The sequence below is a fragment of the Lampris incognitus genome, chromosome 15 (assembly GCF_029633865.1).
Source record: "Lampris incognitus isolate fLamInc1 chromosome 15, fLamInc1.hap2, whole genome shotgun sequence".
Classification (NCBI taxonomy): domain Eukaryota; kingdom Metazoa; phylum Chordata; class Actinopteri; order Lampriformes; family Lampridae; genus Lampris; species Lampris incognitus.
This window is the reverse complement of record NC_079225.1, coordinates 8,783,375-8,802,249: the sequence shown is the minus strand read 5'-3', so window position 1 is coordinate 8,802,249 and position 18,875 is coordinate 8,783,375. Positions and strand designations below refer to the sequence as shown.

At 46.9% G+C, this 18,875-nt stretch overlaps 2 protein-coding genes across 3 annotated transcripts in view; one reads left to right on the top strand and one right to left on the bottom strand.

Moving 5' to 3' along the window:
* Positions 1-18,875, top strand: part of selenol (selenoprotein L) — a 42,271-nt gene that overhangs the window by 10,816 nt on the left and 12,580 nt on the right. Inside the window, exons 5-10 of one of the 2 annotated variants that reach the window (XM_056294798.1) lie at positions 159-204; positions 2,458-2,585; positions 2,678-2,792; positions 2,940-3,062; positions 4,327-4,464; positions 8,956-11,816. In XM_056294798.1, the coding sequence (XP_056150773.1) occupies positions 159-204; positions 2,458-2,585; positions 2,678-2,792; positions 2,940-3,062; positions 4,327-4,464; positions 8,956-9,093 (688 nt within the window). In that variant the 3' untranslated portion in view covers positions 9,094-11,816. Of the gene's footprint in view, positions 1-158; positions 205-2,457; positions 2,586-2,677; positions 2,793-2,939; positions 3,063-4,326; positions 4,465-8,955; positions 11,817-18,875 lie in introns of those variants that run through there. The other variant, XM_056294799.1, reaches the window with a different exon arrangement.
* The window catches only part of clec11a (C-type lectin domain containing 11A), a 31,343-nt gene continuing 24,519 nt past the window's right edge, over positions 12,052-18,875 (bottom strand). The window contains exon 5 of the mRNA XM_056294800.1: positions 12,052-13,162. Coding sequence (XP_056150775.1) covers positions 12,750-13,162 — 413 coding nt within the window. The 3' untranslated portion in view covers positions 12,052-12,749. The remainder of the gene's footprint in view (positions 13,163-18,875) is intronic.

The window sequence follows — 18,875 nt, the reverse complement described above, 5'->3', positions numbered from 1 at the left end:
CTCAGCATAAGGAAAGTCACCTTTAGTCGTAATTTAGTCATAAGTAATTATATGTATTTCTGTTCTGTATTAGGGGTTTTACCTATATTACTATACTACATGTTGGAGAAAATGTGTTGATTGTTTCTCCTCTCTCCTGCCCTGTTGTCTTGTTGCAGCCACGCAGCAGTGAGAGAGCAGGTTGACGAGCTCCTGCAGTTGGAGGTTTGTCCATCACATCTTTAAAGTTGGTTTTATTTCCCCTCCCTGCCTTACAGGTTAGTTTAACATAAGGGGACGCTGCCATGCAGTCAACGTGGGGAGCTGTATTTGCTAAACTGAAGAACGGCAACCAATTGCTAAATTCTGAATTTAAAGGTGTCCAGATAAACTGCCGCGCACGCTAACCTGCGATTGAGGCGATGCCACAGTATTTTCTTTTACATAAAAGACAGCCAACCGCTACTCCGTCAACAGCCCTAATCAATCATTTTAGCAGCGACAGGGGAAATGGGGGGTGGCGGGGGGGATCACTACACTCGTTCACATTCATGTGCACTCACACCTTGGTCAAAGCTGTGTCTGTGATTGTTGAACACTGAAGTCTTTGTGTTCTGCCAGTCAGAAATCCACGAGGGCTCTAAATTAAGTCATCACTTGGACCACTGTGTGTTTTTGGTTCTCAGGATTTTAACGTCAATATAGTTTAGCTGCTTTATCTCAGTCTCTTCTAATGTGGTCTGTTACACCCAGTTTCTTCAAACCCGGATGTGTGTTTCTGATGTTTTGATTACCTTGTGAAATTAAGTTATTTCTGTAACTGAGGACCCACATCCTACTTATTTTATCACTTTCAACATCAGTTTACTAATGTTTTTTTGTTCCTGCTGGACCTGTCTGTAATGACGCTAGACATGGCATTTCCACTTCCAGGGTTTGCAGCACAGCTTCCAGATAGAGGCGTCTCATGTAAAAGAGAAGTTTTCTGGATTCACACATTACAAACATCGTCACTTAAAGGGTTAGATGGTGACATCCTGTGTGGAATGACAGGTTAATTGTAGAATGAAGGCTGAAAAGCCCTTGTTTCTAATTCTTATTGTAGATAATTGATTTAATTCTATTTTTAACTATATGTTTTGTAGCTATTGTTGCACACCTGTTAATTGTAATTTCATTTGGTGAGTGTGTGAAGGAGCCGGAGGTAAATGGCCGATCAGTGTCTCCCACAAGGTGACAGAAGGCTGAAGCCTTGTTGATATCAGATTACTCTGAAGGTCCAGCACGACTGAAACATCAGTAATTAACTCCATGTTGAAGCAAGAACGGTGTGCAGGATTTTATTTATTTGACCATTAGACCGTTTTTAATGTGTACAGCCATAATTTGCGTGACAACAAGGAATAAAAATGGGCAAATTGGACATCCTTATCTTATCGCGCGATAATATATTATTACTACTATTATTATTATTACTAGATTATATTGGGCGGCATGGTGGCACAGTTGTTAGCGCAGTCGCCTCACAGCAAGAAGGTCCTGGGTTTGAACCCCGGGGTAGTCCAACCTTGGGGGTTGTCGCGGGTCGTCCTCTGTGTGGAGTTTGCATCCGAGGGCTCCGGTTTCCTCCCACAGTCCCAAAGACATGTAGGTCAGGTGGATCGGCCGTACTAAATTGTCCCTAGGTATGAATGTGTATGTGTGTGTCAGTCCTGTGGTGGTCTGGCGGCCTGTCCAGGGTGTCTCCCCGCCTGCTGCCCAACAACTGCTGGGATAGGCTCCGACATCCCTGCAACCCTGCGTAAGGACAAGCGGTTTGGATAATGAATGAATGACCGTTAGCCCGTGCCCGGATCCAGTGCACTTGAATGAGGATTTAGTGGAGGTGAATGTGTCTTCCTTTGCAAATGGAGTATGATTAAAACCAGTATTTCTGTTCAACGTTTTGTTTATTGAATGCTTAAGCAGTAACAGAAATGAGAAACAGTTGTTCCTGTTTTGGTTCTTGTTTGATTTGAAAGGCGGGGCTCAGGACAGTGGAGGCAGGCTGGTGTTGTTAGGTGGGTCTACAGCCACAGTGGCCCCGCTTGTCTTTACAGCCCCACACGGTCTGACTGGAAATGCTGACCTGGCTCCTCCTTTATCTCTGGCCGGAGTTTCCTGATTTTAAAAATATCTGACTCCCTTCTCCAAAACTTGCGTCCTGTGTGAGATCAGAGACTGAGTTGGGTTAAGCTGAAGGTTTGTGCAGATATTGAGGAGTGGACAACTACCGACAGAACTGACCTACCTACCTACTGCTGTACTTGCAGCAAAATATTGCTGCTGGCTTATGTTTTTTAGCTTAATAACATCCGTGTGTATTTAATGATATTTCTAGAACTGTGATTGTTTACTTCTGGTTTTCAGTACATGTTTATGATGTCAGAGAGCCTTTACTGTAGACTTGTGTTTCACTGTCTGTGTGTGTGTCTGTAGGCCGAGTGGGATTCTTTCCTGGAGCGTTTGGACACAGATCTGCAGACAACAGACACACAACTCACAGGAAGACCCAACGCAGACAGCCTGAGCGCCGATACAGCCCTCACTGATGCACGGAGTGGAGAGTAAGCGCACACTCATGCACGGGGGTACACACACACACACACAGACACACACACACACCTTATCTTTTTTTTAAACTTTTTTCTGTTAAAAGAAACGTGACCCTGGGGAAGTATCTGGGTGCGGGACAGAACCTTCTGTTGGTTCTCATCAGACACTTTGGATGACTGCCGTGACGAGACCATGTGACCGAGCTGGAGGCCAATCAGGTGAGATTTTCTATATTCCCATGCACCCCCCCCCCGTTTTGTTTTGTTTTTTGCAAAGTGACTCATGCGGCGGCTGTGATTTTCTTTGACTTGGTTTGTCTTTCCATGTGCTTGTGTGTCTGTGGATGGATGTGTTTGTGCGCGCAGGCCGTCCTGAAGGCTCGGTCGCTGCGGGTCTTGGTGGTCTCCTTTGGCAGTCAGGAAGGAGCCCAGCTGTGGCTGGAACAAACTGGGTGTACGTTTGAAATGCTGTTGGACCCACAGGGGAAGGTATGAGAATGGAAGAGGGTGTGCTGGTGTGAATCTTCATGGGTGTGTGTGTGTGTGTGTGTGTGTGTGTGTGTACACAAATGAGTGGCTGGCAGAGAACGAATACAGCAGGTCGGCAGGTCAGGTCAGGACCCGCCGTGGCGACCCCAAACAGGAGCAGTGTAAAGTTGTAGTACTGGACTCTGTTGTAGTTGTATTTACTCTGTTTTAGTTTTGTTTACACTGTTTTCATCCTGGGTTCGAGCCCCGGGGTAGTCCAGCCTTGGGGGTCGTCCCGGGTCGTCCTCTGTGTGGAGTTTGCATGTTCTCTCCGTATCTGCGTGGGTTTCCTCCGGGTGCTCCGGTTTCCTCCCACAGTCCAAAGACATGTAGGTCAGGTGAATCACCATACTAAATTGTCCCTAGATGTGGATGTGTGTGTGTGTGTGTGTGTGTGTGGATGTGTGTGTCGGCCCTGTGATGGCCTGGTGGCCTGTCCAGGGTGCCTCCCCACCTGCCGCCCAATGACTACTGGGATAGGCTCCAGCATCCCCCGCAACCCTGCGAGCAGGATAAGCGATTGGATGATGATGATGATGATGGCCTTTTGTGTACCTTCAGTGTTTCTCTGGATTTGTTTTAGGTGGGATGGGCTCCCCAAGTCTACAGGTGTTGTCACACCTGTGCTTTGGAGAATAATTTGTTGACATTTTTATTTTATTTAATTTCTCTTGGCTGGATGGTAGAGGACCTTAGTGGAGTTGCCCACTTCACCAAGACACTGGTAGGCGAAACACTGACCTTAATGCCTTCATTCAAAGTACTGGAATGAATTGGATGATGCTGAATTAACTCCAGGTTTATTGTTGATATTAGCAAGCTCACCTCACAGCAAGAAGGTCTTGGGTTCGAGCCCTGGGTAGTCCAACCTCGGGGGTCGTCCCCGGTTGTCCTCTGTGGAGTTTGCATGTTCTCCCCGTGTCTGCGTGGGTTTCCTCTGGGTGCTCTAGTTTCCTCCCACAGTCCGAAGACATGTAGGTCAGGTGAATCGGCCGTACTAAATTGTCCCTAGATGTGGATGTGAGTGTGTGTGTTGGCCCGGCGGCCTGTCCAGGGTGTCTTCCCGCCTGCCACCCAATGACTGCTGGGATAGGCTCCAGCATCCCCGCGACCCTGAGAGCAGGATAGGTGGTTTGGATAATGGATGGATGGATGGATGTGTGTCTTCTCATTCATGTTTCTTATACATTTAAAGTGTGTGTAAATAACAACTGTGTCCTCATAGATCTACAGGGCTTTTGGCCTGGGCTCCTCCTATGCCAAGGTGCTGAAGTTCAACTTCCTTCTGCAGTTTGCTGAGTATGTGGCAGTGGACAGAGACTTCCCCGATATCCCCTCTCGCCTGCTGGGAGACATCTATCAGGTAGGTTTAGACAAGATCTATCAGGTAAGGGCTAGACAAGATCTATTGGGTAGGTCTAGACAAGATCTATCAGGTAGGGCTAGACAAGATCTATCAGGTAGGTCTAGAAAGATCTATCAGGTAGGTCTAGACAAGATCTATCAGGTAGGGCTGAACAAGATCTATCAGGTAGGGCTAGACAAGATCTATCAGGTAGGGCTAGACACGATCTATAAGGTAGAACTGGACAATATCTATCAGGTAGAACTGGACAATATCTATCAGGTAGTGCTAGACAAGATCTATAAGGTAGGGTTGGACAAGATCTATCAGGTAGGTCTAGACAAGATCTATCAGGTAGGGCTGGACAAGATCTATCAGGTAGGTCTAAACAAGATCTATCAGGTAGTGCTAGACAAGATCTATCAGGTAGTGCTGGACAAGATCTATCAGGTAGGTCTAGACAAGGTCTATCAGGTAGTACTAGACAAGATCTATAAGGTAGGGCTAGACAAGATCTATCAGGTAGGTCTGGACAAGATCTATCAGGTAGGGCTGGACAAGCTCTATCAGGTAGTGCTGGACAAGATCTATCAGGTATGGCTAGACAAGATCTATCAGGTAGGGCTAGACAAGATCTATAAGGTAGAGCTGGACAAGATCTATCAGGTAGGTCTAGGCAAGATCTATCAGGTAGTGCTAGATAAGATCTATAAGGTAGGGCTGGACAAGATCTATCACGTAGGGCTAGACAAGATCTATAAAGTAGGGCTGGACAAGATCTATCAGGTAGGTCTAGACAAGATCTATCAGGTAGTGCTAGACAAGATCTATCAGGTAGGGCTGGACAAGATCTATCAGGTAGGGCTGGACAAGATCTATCAGGTAGGTCTAGACAAGATCTATCAGGTAGTGCTAGACAAGATCTATAAGGTAGAGCTGGACAAGATCTATCAGGTAGGTCTAGGCAAGATCTATCAGGTAGTGCTAGATAAGATCTATAAGGTAGGGCTGGACAAGATCTATCACGTAGGGCTAGACAAGATCTATAAAGTAGGGCTGGACAAGATCTATCAGGTAGGTCTAGACAAGATCTATCAGGTAGTGCTAGACAAGATCTATCAGGTAGGGCTGGACAAGATCTATCAGGTAGGGCTGGACAAGATCTATCAGGTAGGTCTAGACAAGATCTATCAGGTAGTGCTAGACAAGATCTATAAGGTAGGGCTAGACAAGATCTATCAGGTAGGTCTGGACAAGATCTATCAGGTAGGGCTGGACAAGATCTATCAGGTAGGTCTCGAGAGATCTATCAGGTAGGTCTAGACAAGATCTATCAGGTAGGTCTAGACAAGATCTATCAGATAGTGCTGGACAAGATGGGAAGATCGCCTTTTAGGCTGCTTCACTGGCAGGTGGCTGGCAAGAAGGTTAACAATATGTTAGGGCTATCGATTGACTAGGAAAAAAAACTAACTAATTAATCGCACAATTGCTGTGATTAATTGCAATTACTCACTTTGATTTATCAAGGCTGAAGCTTGGAGTAATGATATTTAAATGTAAAATCACGGAATTAATGTAGAGTCAACACAAAGGAAGCATATTTAAGTTCAGATAGAATGGTTTAATAGCGTCTCTTTAACTTTGAACACAGATTCTCTCCTGTGAACCACAGATTTCCAGTAAAACCATCAAGGCCATCAGAACCAACCTTCAGCTTGACAGAAATAATAGCAGAACCCAGGCCTGTGTGTTAAAGGGCCAGTTGAATTTCAAAACCATCCAGGCTATTTAAATGAGGTGTCAGCTTAGAGGGGGATAATGTCTTGTATGCACAAATATAAATGATAATTAACAACCAAAAAAAATGTGTTCGTGTTCAAGCGCCAGTTGAAGTTAAAGTGTCGTGAATTCACGACGTTCATTACATGCTCATCACAGAACCCTTACACTTGGCCAATTACCCCACTCTCTGAGCCGTCCCGGTCACTGCTTGCTCCCCCCCCCCCTCTGCCGATCTGGGGAGGGCTGCAGACTACCACATGCCTCCTCCAACACATGTGGCGTCCCCGGCCGCTTCTTTTCACCTGACAGTGAGGAATTTCACCGAGGGGACGTAGCGCGTTGCAGGATCCCCCTCAGTCCCCCCCCCAACAGGTGCCCCGACCAACCAGAGGAGGCGCTAGTGTAGCGACCAATTGTGTCTGTAGGGATGTCCGACCAAGCCGGAGGTAACACGGGGATTCGAACCGGCGATCCCCGTGTTGGTAGGCAACGGAACAGACCACTACGCTACCCGGACACCCAGCTGCAGACTTTTACTGGTTGTGCGGACGCTCACGCGGTTCCATTCGTGCTACAATTGAGCGTCCGCGTCAGTCCGGCGTTCCACGCATGCGCATTTCCCGATCCCCACTCCAGCGAGGTGCCGAGTAGGGGAAAAGATCGAACCCTCCTGTCAATCACTCTGACAGCGCGCTCAGGACCAGAGCGAGTCATGGAAACTCTGCAGCTGAAACCGGATGGGGAAAAAACAGAGACCAAGAAGCTGCAGTGCAGATGTCTTCCACTGTCACCCCTCCATGCGAAGCTGTGCAAATCCTCTGGGGGGCGCTCTGACGCCCTCCGGGGGCTCCGTCCCAGAGGCGAGGCACGCCTGTGAAACCGCCTCGCGCAGACGTGAACAGAACGCAGCCGCGTTAATTTTTTTGTATTTCAAATGAATGGCATTCATTGCGCGAGCGCTAAATACGGGAATGCGCGGTTTGAAGGTAAACATGTGGAAGTGCGCACCGGGGCACAGGTGTGACTGTGAAACTGGTTAAACGTGCCGAGAGCAGGTAACTTGAGGATACTTGAGCAGGATATGTAACGAAAAGAAATTACTGGGCGAGTGTGATCTTATGATTTATTTCCAGAAGTACATTTCGTTGAATATATATATATATATACATATATATACGTATGTATGTATGTATGTATGTATGTATGTATGTATGTATGTATGTATGTATGTATGTATGTATGTATGTATGCATGTATGTATCTATATGTATCTATATGTATATACATATGTGTATACATATGTGTATATGTATATATACATATATATACACACATACATATATATATACAAATGCATATATATATATATGTGTGTGTGTGTGTATGTATGTATGTATGTGTGTGTGTGTGTGTGTGTATATATATATATATATATATATATATATATATATATATATATATATATATATATATAGACATTTCTCTGGATATAGCTTTGATGAATCGAAGGATAAATTGCCCACACAGGTACATATTCAGTTTATGTTAGTGACGTGTCATAACACTTCCTGAAGTCTGGAACATGCTAGGTGTCGTACAGCTTCCCTCAGAAGAGCAGGCCATTGTACATCCGATGATACTGGCAATGCTACCCCGCAGTACTGAGACTAGCGGTGATGCCAGTACTGTCATGTATGTGAGAGAAAATGCAACAGCTTAAATTTGTGTCTTTACTCTGTATTGTGCTTTGTTTTTGTGTAATTGTACCAAGTTTTGGTGCTGAAGCTACATATCTAAAAAGTTTTTTTGGTAACACTTTAGTATGGGGAACGTAGTCACCATTAATTAGGTGATTATTAGCATGCAAATTAGCAACATATTGGCTCTTCATTGGTCATCATTACGTACTCATTAATGCCTTATTCTGCATGGCCTTATTATACAACCAGTAAGCCATTAACTATGAGTTTTCCCTCTATATGCTCAGAAGTATTGCTTATTAGTAGTACCATCTCAATATGCTTTGCTTAGTATGGCCTTTATAAGGTGGTAGTACCACAAGAAGAGTTATTCTCCCTTACTAACACTTAATGAATATGCTCTGTTCTTACATAACAACACACAAAACTACAAGTGTTCATAGTGTTAAATTACTCTAAATTAAGTTTTTGTCACTTAGAATATGTTCCCCATACTAAAGTGTTACCGTTTTTTTTCCTTGGTCGGGCGTCCCTACAGACACAATTGGCCATGTCTGTGGGTAGGAAGCCGTATTGGGTATGTGTCCTGGTCGCTGCACTAGCGCCTCCTCTGGTCGCTCGGGGCGCTTGTTCAGGGGGAACAGCATGATCCTCCCACGCGCTACGTCCCCCTGGTGAAACTCCTCACTGTCGGGTGAAAAGAAGCGGCTGGCGACTCCACATGTATGGGAGGAGACATGCGGTAGTGTGCAGCCCTCCCCGGATCGGCAGAGGGGGTGGAGCAGAGACCGGGACGGCTCGGAAGAGTGGGGTGATTGGCCAAGCACAATTGGGAAGAAAAGGGGACCCCCCTTAAGAACAGGTTGGCGGTAGACTTGGCCAAGATCCACAAGCGTTTTCAACACCTTGCCTCAGTCATCCAGGGGCCCCGTCATGGCAAGCCTCCACCACCGCTCACTGTTTTGAAAGTAAAGGCCCGAATCTTTAGGAGAGAAACACTCGTGTTTTGTGCTGCGTTTTTCAGATGGGAGGTGACTTTGTTGTGGGCGAGAAAGGGAAGGTCCTTCTTTCCCATCCATCGAGTAACCCGCTGGACAGGCCGACTGTGACAGACCTTCTGGAGGCCGTGCCTGCAGGGGACCGCTCTACCAACTCCCAGTAGAAAGACTGACGTCTGACCCCACCACCACCCCTCCACCACCACTCCACCACCCCCCACCCCACCACTCCACCACTCCATATTAATAAGAAACCCACACACTGGGGGAGGGGTTTAATTTGGGAAGATGCAGCCTTCTTCCGAACACGGCGCTGACACGAGAACAGGAATCGCTCTTCGGCACGAGTTGATGACGTCACGCCTCGCACTCCTCACGAAGAGGTGTGACTGATGCAGAACCTTGTGCACGAACGAGATCCCCCGATCTTCTAGTTGTCACGTCAGCGCTGTGACAACAGTGTGTCTAAAATGGCTGCCCCTCCCCCCCCCCGTCTTAAGGCTTGATTAAAATAGATGATCCAGTTCCACTTCGTCCTCTGAGCTACATGGGGGGGCGGCGTTTGGCGTTATTTCAGGTGTGACATTCTGTCCCAGGTGTATTATGCCGGGGACACAATGTGGCAATTAGAAAATGATTGTCAGCTGTGTTTGTTTCTAAGCTCTTGGATCGCCCTTGATGAATGTGGAGGATAATCTATGAACGACTTCACGGGTCCTCGACCTTCCCCTGACTCTCAGGCCCTCCAGTCAGCGTGGTGCCGGGTTGCCGAGTGGCGCAGAGAACGCTTGGTTTTGATGCGAATTGTCATTGGTAGTATTTTCTCTTAGCCTTTTCATTTCATGAATTTGTCCATGTTTATACTTAATGTAATTAATTAATTAACTAATGTTGCTCATTTGTGATTGCTTATGGACGTAATGACTACTTATATGAATTATGGGTAACACTTTAGTATGGGGAACATATTCTAAGTAACAGAAACTTAATTACTAGTGAATTAGTAATGATCAAGATGTCACTTTAGTATGGGGAACATATTCTGAGTAACAGAAACTTAATTTAGAGTAATTTAACACTATGAACACTTGTAGTTTTGTGTGTTATTATGTAAGAACAGAGCATATTCATGAAGTGTTAGTAAGGGAGAATAACTCTTCTGGTGGTACTACCACCTTATAAAGTCCATACTAAGCAAAGCATATTGTAGCGAATTCGGGGGACAACGCAACCACAGGAACTGCCGCGGCCGGGACGCGAACCCGTATCGCCCGCACCGCAGGAGACATCGCTAACCGCTCGACTAAAGGGTCAGACTCGTTAGTCAAGGACCAACGTGTCTACTTATCCATGCAGGTTACAATATTGAGGTGGTACTACTAAGAAGCAATACTTCTGAGGTTATAGAGGGAAAACTCATAGTTAAAGGCTTACTGGTTGTATAATAAGGCCATGCAGAATAAGGCATTAATGAGTGCTTAATAAAGACCAATTAAGAGCCAATATGTTGCTAATTTGCATGCTAATAAGCACCTAATTAATGGTGACTACGTTCCCCATACTAAGGTGTTACCCAATTATTTGTACCGGCAGCCGTTTCTGACGCGCTTTAAAGATTCGGGGCGTTTACTTGGATTCTAGCTATGTTAGGAGTGCTCAGGATCCTGGTTTTCTTGTTCGCGGCGTTGATCCTCAGGATGTCCTGACCACGTGCGTGCAGTCTGTCTGCACACAACATGTTAAGGTTGTCCTTGCAGGTTTTGTCGTTTCGCTTTGCAAATCGTTGAAGTGCCTGGTGTGACGAATGAGGCGCACCCCAAACCTCCCGAGCAGATCCACTGTTACGCCCGGTGAAATGCTGTCAATCATGACACGTTTACAAAGACCCGCGTGGGATGATTACGCGCAGCATGCCTCACGTGCGTGTGGTGATTTCGCGTTAACAGACACGTTGAGGAGTGAAGAGTTGAATGGCGGTGATGGCTCCGCCCCCCCCGGTACTCTACACACCTGTACCAACGTACTGTATAGTGGATTCGGGGGACGACGCAACCACAGAAAGTGCCGCGGCCGGGACGCGAACCCGCGTCGCCCGCACCGCAGGAGACATCGCTAACCGCTAGACTAAAGGGTCAGCGTGTCTACTTATCCATGCACGTTACACGACAGTCCTGCTAAGTCCAGTCCCACGAAGCTCGTGCGGACGGGACTTGGCAACCTGGTTTCAGAGTTATGCTTCAAGTTCGGACCTCTGCAGACACACGTGCCGGGTCTGCAAAGGTCCGTTCAACCCTCCACGTCGTTCCTCTTCACGACACCCCGCCAGCAATACGTGACGACACACAAGTGGAATCAAACTGCTGAACCATCGGCTTTCAGTCAGTGACGCTGAATTTATTTCTGAAATACACTGTTCTCCAATATATATGTAAAACTTAACAACAATGCATGGATTCGTTTGTCATCTTGCACATCTAAAAACAGTCATGGCGCGTGCGTTGATCCTGTACGATACTGCTGCTGTATGCTGTGTGTGTGTGTGTGTGTGTGTCACTGTAAATGTGCAGAAAACACCATGGACATACCTCTTTGTGCGTGTCGTGGGGGTCACCTTTTATATTTCAAACACAGTAACTGACTAACTAACCTTTCGCTAAGAACTCTTAAAATAGCTGGGGGGGGGGGGGAATCAAGCCTACGTTTTCAGCAAGCTCGTCATAAAGTGTAGAAGTCCTAGGAAGACACTGCATTACTTGTGTATGGAGTCGCCCCCTAGTGGGGAGGGGAAGTAAAAACTAGTATTCCTGTAGAGGCCTGACTTGGAAGCCTCCCGTTCATCTATCCACCCATCCCATCCATTGTCCAAGCCGCTTATCCCAATCGGGGTCGCGGGGATGCTGGAGCCTATCCCAGCAGTCATCGGGCGGCAGGCGGGGAGACACCCTGGACAGGCCGCCAGTCCAGCACAGGGCCCACATACACACCCACCCACCCATTCATACCTAGGGACAATTTAGTACGGCCGATTCACCTGACCTACATGTCTTTGGACTGTGGGAGGAAGCCCACGCAGACACGGGGAGAACGTGCAAACTCCACACAGAGGACGACCCCCAAGGTTGGACTACCCCGGGGCTCGAACCCAGGACCTTCTTGCTGTGAGGCGACCGCGCTAGCCACTGCGCCACCGTGCCGCTGCCCCCGTTCATATTACAGCTAAAAGTACAATGAGAATTTATTTTGTAGTAACTCAATTGGTTGATTCTGTAAACTCTAGTAGGACAGTTGTGTCTGAATGCATAAATTGCCTATAAATAACAATTCATCTCAAACAGTAACAAAAAAACAAAACAAAAAAAACAAAACTCAAGTTTATTATTAGCAGCCTGCAAAGTATCAGCAATCGATTATTCAAGGTTGTTTATAAGGAAACGGAATCCACCGAAAACTTGATTCAGTGTGCTCTGCAATCATGATTTTGTCGTCATTTCCTTAGTCATCTCTTCCAAGTGTTTGACTGTTTGACCTTTGAACACAACCACCAGAGGGCGCTTGATAACCTTATCTACTCAGAAGTATAGAACCATCCACATTAGAAAATAAAAATAAATCTATAAATACAAAACTGGCATAGCATCGACATGTGAGGATAAACAGGAGAAAAACAACACTTGGCTAGCTTTACACTGACACTAAGTCTAAAAGATCACCCGTGCCAGGAGAGGATCTTGGCGGAAATGGGGCCAAGAGCAGGCCCGGCAATAGAGCTATGACTGGAGAAGCTGAAGGGGTGTGTTGGTTTGGTTTTGTTTTGTTTTTTTTAAAGTGCCACCCTGTCGTCAAACTCACAGAGATAGTGCATGGTCCTGTCACAGTAGTGGTCCCACCAGTCCCCGTCGTCGGACGACATGGCCACACAGTTCTCCCGCTTCCCGCCGTCCGGCTGGCTGGACAGGAAGTGCTTGCGCCACTGGAAGTAGGTGACGCGTGTCCCGTCGTCAAAGAGGTACAGGCCCTCGGAGCGCAGGTCGTTGACGCCCAGCCACACCGGCCAGTTGCCCGGGTGGAAGAAGGCCTTGACGTAGGCGGCCAGAGCCTCCTGCTCCTTGCGGTCGCGGGGCATGGCCAGGCGTCCGCCCCTCTCCATGCACTTGCGGGACGCCCCGGCGTAGTCTTCATAGCGACGGTAGACCAGGTAACATTTGTAGCCCACCCTGTGTCCCTTCTGGCAACCTTGGGTAAGTGAAAACAAAAGGAGGTTATTTCAGCTGTCTTGTTTCTAACCTGTGAGGCTCGGAGCTCTGAAAGGTGGTGAACCTGTGACAGACTTGGGCAGTTACTGGTGCTTTAACCTTGGATTTTTCCTTTTCTTGGACAACAGCTATTTTTTTTTATGTTCGACGTCCTGCCCCTTGGCAAGGCTCAAACCAGTGAAATGTGTTACCCCCTCTGCCACCAAGGCAGTTGGAGGGCTGGTTGGGATATCTAATCTCGAACCAGTGCTGAGCGTTTCGACAGCCCCAGAACCGGTGTACTGACGATGTATGCTGCCTTGTCGAAAAATGCTGGCACGACTAGCAGTCCTAACCCTGCGCACCACCGCCACGTAGCACATGGTGACAGAACGCTGGCTCTCGGCCAGGGGAACCGGTTCCACGGCAGCACCAAGTCCTCGCAGGGCTAGAAGAAAGAACCGCTTAGGCCAGGGGCTGGGCTGGGCTGGGGCGGGATTACCGTGACCAACAAGAGAAACAACCAGTTCTGCCAAATGACGCATGCAGCAGTCGGCGCTGTGCATAACTGTAGTCCGCTGACTTCCGGTTTCTACTGCAGCGGTCATACCAGTTTCCGGTTTACTGGCGCGTGCTATTGACGACGGCATGTTTTTCGCGATGCCTGCAAGATTTACCGTGGGGAAATGTCGACCACGTGCACAGAACTGTCGACCAACGTCCACCTGCGCCTGCCAGCAAACGGCTGAAACGTTTCAAGTTGTACATGTCGAGTTACGTCCACCATTAGGAGGATGAGGATGGGCGTTTGTCGACAGTTGTGTGCACGTGGTCGACATTTATCCACGGTAAATCTGGCAGGCATCGCGAAAAACATGCCGTCGTCAATAGCACGCGCCAGTAAACAGGAAACCGGTATGACCGCTGCAGTAGAAACCGGAAGTCAGTGGAATACAATTGTGCACAGAGCCCATTACGCTTCAAATGAAAGTTGGATAGGAATCACATGTTGTTGTTTTTTTCCAGTACATACTTTATTTAATCGACGTTGACGTAGTTGAGATTAATTGAGATTAATCAAGGAACCCTTGTAAACTGCAGACCGATCACTCCACAGGAGAACAAGGCAGATCATCGCAGGTTATGTTAATTTTATAATGGACATTTGTGTGATGGTATCTAAACAAACCATCCGTCAACAGGGAAATGAAAGCCTCTCGTCTAAGGGACCAGTCTCTTGAAAGAGCACCAGCTGGCTGGCCGGCTGGTCACCAGATCTTGGAGCTTCTCAACTCCGAAAACGTTGGAGCAAATTTTTTCATTCGCCATCAATTTTCGTAAAACTGCCAATGTTCGAAATGCACGCGGCTGATTTCTCAGACGTTAATTTGATGACGAAATAGCAATATGCAAAATGCAAAATCCGAAAGCTACAAAGCTGATTTCTCGCCTCAAACCTGCTGGGAAAGCAGAGACGTGCACAGACGTGTATACTACAGTGACTTAAGTAAAGGTGGGTGAGGTGGCTCTCTAGCCTATGGAAGCATAATGCAAATGAGGCTGCCTTTTCGTGCTCCACTTTTGCATGTATTATTTCAGCCGATATGAAAATTCAAATGCAAGCATGAGATTTGCAGTTGAATTTCCATCCACGTTGTACGACTAATAATAATAACTTCACAAAGCACTTTAAAAAAAAAAAATCTTACAAAGAAATAAAACCAGACAAGGCAAAACTAAGAGTAAGACCAAATAAGATTACAAATTAAAAACAGTATAAATAAATAAAAACAAATATCAAACATTTGTTAAAGCTTTCATAAAAAGAAAAGCTTAAAGACGAGATCTAAAAGAAGCGAGAGACTTGGTTAGTCTTAGTTCGGGAGGAAGAGAGGTCCATAGTGTGGGGGCTCTAACAGCCAAAGCCTGATCACCCTTTGTAACAACCTGAGACTTTGGAATAACCAGCAGGGCGCCGTCTGCGGCTCTTAATGGTCGAGTGGGCATATACGAGGTCAATAAATCAGAAATGTATGTAGGAGCAAGACCATTTAAAGCATTAGAAGTGATCAATAACATTTTAAAATCAATTTGAAACAGGCTGTCAGTGTAGGGAGGGAGGCACAGGAGTGATAAGGCCTTGCCTCCTTGTTCCGGTAATGAGCCGAGCAGCGGTGTGTTGTACCAACTGCAGACAGTGGAGGGAGCTCTTGCTGTTACCAGGATAAAGTATGTTACAATAGTCAAGCCGAGAATAGATAAAAGCATGTACAACTTTTTGCAGATCGGCAGTTGATGAAAATGACCTAATTTTGGAGGTCAGTGAGCTGGAGAAAGCATGACTCAACAACATGTTTGATCAAAGCCAAGGTTAGCTTCAGATATCACCCCAAGATTCACAGCAGCCTGCTTAAGACTACCTGACAGACCACCAAGATTAGTAATGTAAACTACTAATAAGACACGTTAGCCCCTAGCTAACGGGTCTGACCCTTTAGCCGAGCGGTTAGTGATGTCGCCTTGTGGTGCAGTACACCCCGTATCGAATCCCGCACCGGGCAAGAAAATAACCGGTTACAATAACAAAAGGGCTGATGGAATTTTCGGGACAAAACAGAATGACCTCGGACTTCTCATTAAATTTGAGAAAAATTTCGAACATCCGGGATTTAATGTGAGGGAGGCAAGTTGTGAGATTTGCTAGGGCGCTAGGATCTGTGGGTTTTAGTGGCATGTATAACTGAGTGTCGTCGGCATAAAAATGGTGAGCACGTTGTGATTTTGAATGACCTGGCCAAGGGGAAGCATGTATATAGAAAAGAGAAGGGCGGCATCCGGGTAGCGTAGCGGTCTATTCCGTTGCCTACCAACACGGGGATCACCGGTGCGAATCCCCGTGTTACTTCCGGCTTGGTCGGACGTCCCTACAGACACAATTGGCCGTGTCTGCCGGTGGGAAGCCGGATGTGGTTATGTGTCCTTGTCGCTGCACTAGTGCCACCTCTGGTCGGTCGGGGGACCTGTGCAGGGGGGAGGGGGAACTGAGGGGAATAGCGTGATCCTCCCATGTGCTACATCCCCCGGGGGAAACTCCTCATTGTCAGGTGAAAAGAAGTGGCTGGTGACTCCACATGTGTCGGAGGAGGCATGTGGTAGTCTGCAGTCCTCCCTGGCTCAGTAGAGGGGGTGGAGCAGCAACCGGGACAGCTTGGAAGAGTAGGATAATTGGCCAAGTACAATTTGAGAGAAAAAAAGGGGGGGGGTCAAAAAAAGAAAAAAGAAAAAAGAGAAGGGGGTCAAGAACTGAGCCTTGAGGGACACCACCACTCAACTGAGCCATTGAGGAGGTAGAATTACCCAGAACAACAGAAAAAGTTCTGCTGGTGAGGTAAGAGTGTAATAAGCTAAGAGTTGAGCCCTTGATGCCAACCCAAGTCTCTAAGCGATGTAAGAGGATGTTGTGATCGACTGTGTCAAAGGCAGCACTTAAGTCTAAAAGACCTAAAATCAAGCAGTCGCCTCTGTCTGCAGTCAGCAGTAGGTCATTAGTGACCGTAACTAGAGCTGTCTCAGTACTATGAAGTGCTCTAAAACCAGACTGGAAACTTTTAAAAACACAAAATCAATTGAGATGAAATTACTCTCTCCAGAACCTTAGATAGAAAAGACAATTTGGACATTGGTTTGTAGTTACATCAGGACAGGGGATCTAAATTAGGTTTCTTCAGCAATGGGTGAATGATGGCATGCTTAAAACTCTGTAAAAGAACCAGAGGCCAGAGAATTATTAAGAATTTGCAGAATAACGGGGCTGATAGTTGAAAATATCTCCTTGAGCAGCTGAAGTGGAAATGATATCTAAGATGCAGGAGGAGGACTTCATATTGGAGACTATAGTCTCCAACACTGAATTTGTAACTGGGTGAAACTGGGGAAAAGAGACAGAATTAACACACGGAATGGAACGAATGCAGGAGCCTGGCTGGATCTATGACCTGATAGTCTTAACCTTAGTTGCAAGATATTTAGTATATATGCACATTCGCTGTTAAGGAAAAGCCATTTGACATTTCATTTTCAAAGTCATGTCCCGCTTTGTGATTAACTTAATTCAAACGTTAATGCAAATGTGAAATTGAAAATGCAATCCCACAATAGTATTTTTCCACTTTTGCATGCATTATTCGAGTCAATATGAAAATTCAAATGCAATAGTGCGATTTGCATTTGAATTTGCATGTACTGGTATGCACATCTGCTTTGTGGTTAACAAAATGTTAATTCAAATGTGAAACAGCCTGAGAAACCCTTTGCAATTGAATTCCCTACCTTAATGAAAATGCAATGCGATTTTCATGGTCTGCCGGCCTGTCAATCATTCTTTGAAGGCGGGACAATGTTTAATGCATCAACAGGAAATAGGTACAATGCATGTAATTTTGGATTTCCATCCTGTTCTCAGGGTCACGGGGACGCTGGAGCCTATCCCAGCAGTCATTGGGCAGCAGGCGGGGTGACACCCTGGACAGCCTGCCAGTCCATCACAGGGCCATTTTGGATTTTCCAGATCAAATTGAAAAAAAGCCTTTGATTCCATTTGGCATGAAGGACTTTTCTTCAAGTGGAAGAAGGTACATGACCTTACCAAATGGATGTACAAGCCCGTCCAGTGTGCTGTGAAAATAAGCAAATATTTCCCCTCCCTTTATTTTTGGTGGACATGTTTATCAATGGGCGGCACAGTGGCACAGTGGTTAGTGCGGTCGCCTCACAGCAAGAAGGTCCTGGGTTCGAGCCCCGGGGTAGTCCAGCCTTGGGGGTCGTCCTCTGTGTGGAGTTTGCATGTTCTCCCCGTGTCTGCGTGGATTTCCTCCAGGGGCTCCGGTTTCCTCCCACAGTCCGAAGACATGTAGGTGAGGTGGATCAGCCGAACTAAGTTGTCCCTAGGCGTGAATGTGTGGGCCCTGTGATGGCCTGGCGGCCTGTCCAGGGTGCCTCCCCGCCTGCCGCCCAGTGACTGCTGGGATAGACTCCAGCATCCCCGTGACCCTGAGTAGGATAAGCGGTTTGGATAACGGATGGAAATAGAAAACAATTTTACTTCCTCATCAGATGCTCATGACAGAACGGAGCTCGTCATGGAACATTCAGCTGAAAGTGACCCGCTAGTGTCGGCACGCTGAAGGGAAGCTCTTGACAGACTATCATGTGTGTGTTGCCGGGGGAAGACCAGCTGTGGAAATCCCCTTTCAGGCCATGGTCATGTAAGGGTGCAGGAGGGAAAGATGTAGCGGGGCTTTTTGGGGTACGCCAGCATACAGCCCACCGGAGAACGCCATGAGCCTAGCCTATCAGGTTTTGTTTGCTGTTATTATGTTTACCGGGTTTATGTGTGTGTGTGTTAGTTTGAGTGTATGTGCGTTTGTGTTTCTGATCTGATTCTTCCTCTCAGAAATAAACATTGATTCATATTTTGCAAGCAAAACATTGCCTCCGGCTTCACCGACTTGACCCTCATCCACCCCCGGAAGGCGGGGGGTGGACGCTGGCGGGTGCTGCTGGGAAACGGGGCTTGTTTTCGTTGAGCCGTGTTACGAAAGGAAGAGAAAAGAACCAAAACCACAACAGAATACGGCCCGTTTCTGCCGTCACGCTTCTCTGGACATGCTGAAAGCCGCTCACAGAGCACTGTGGTACCCGCCTACGTAGCCTCG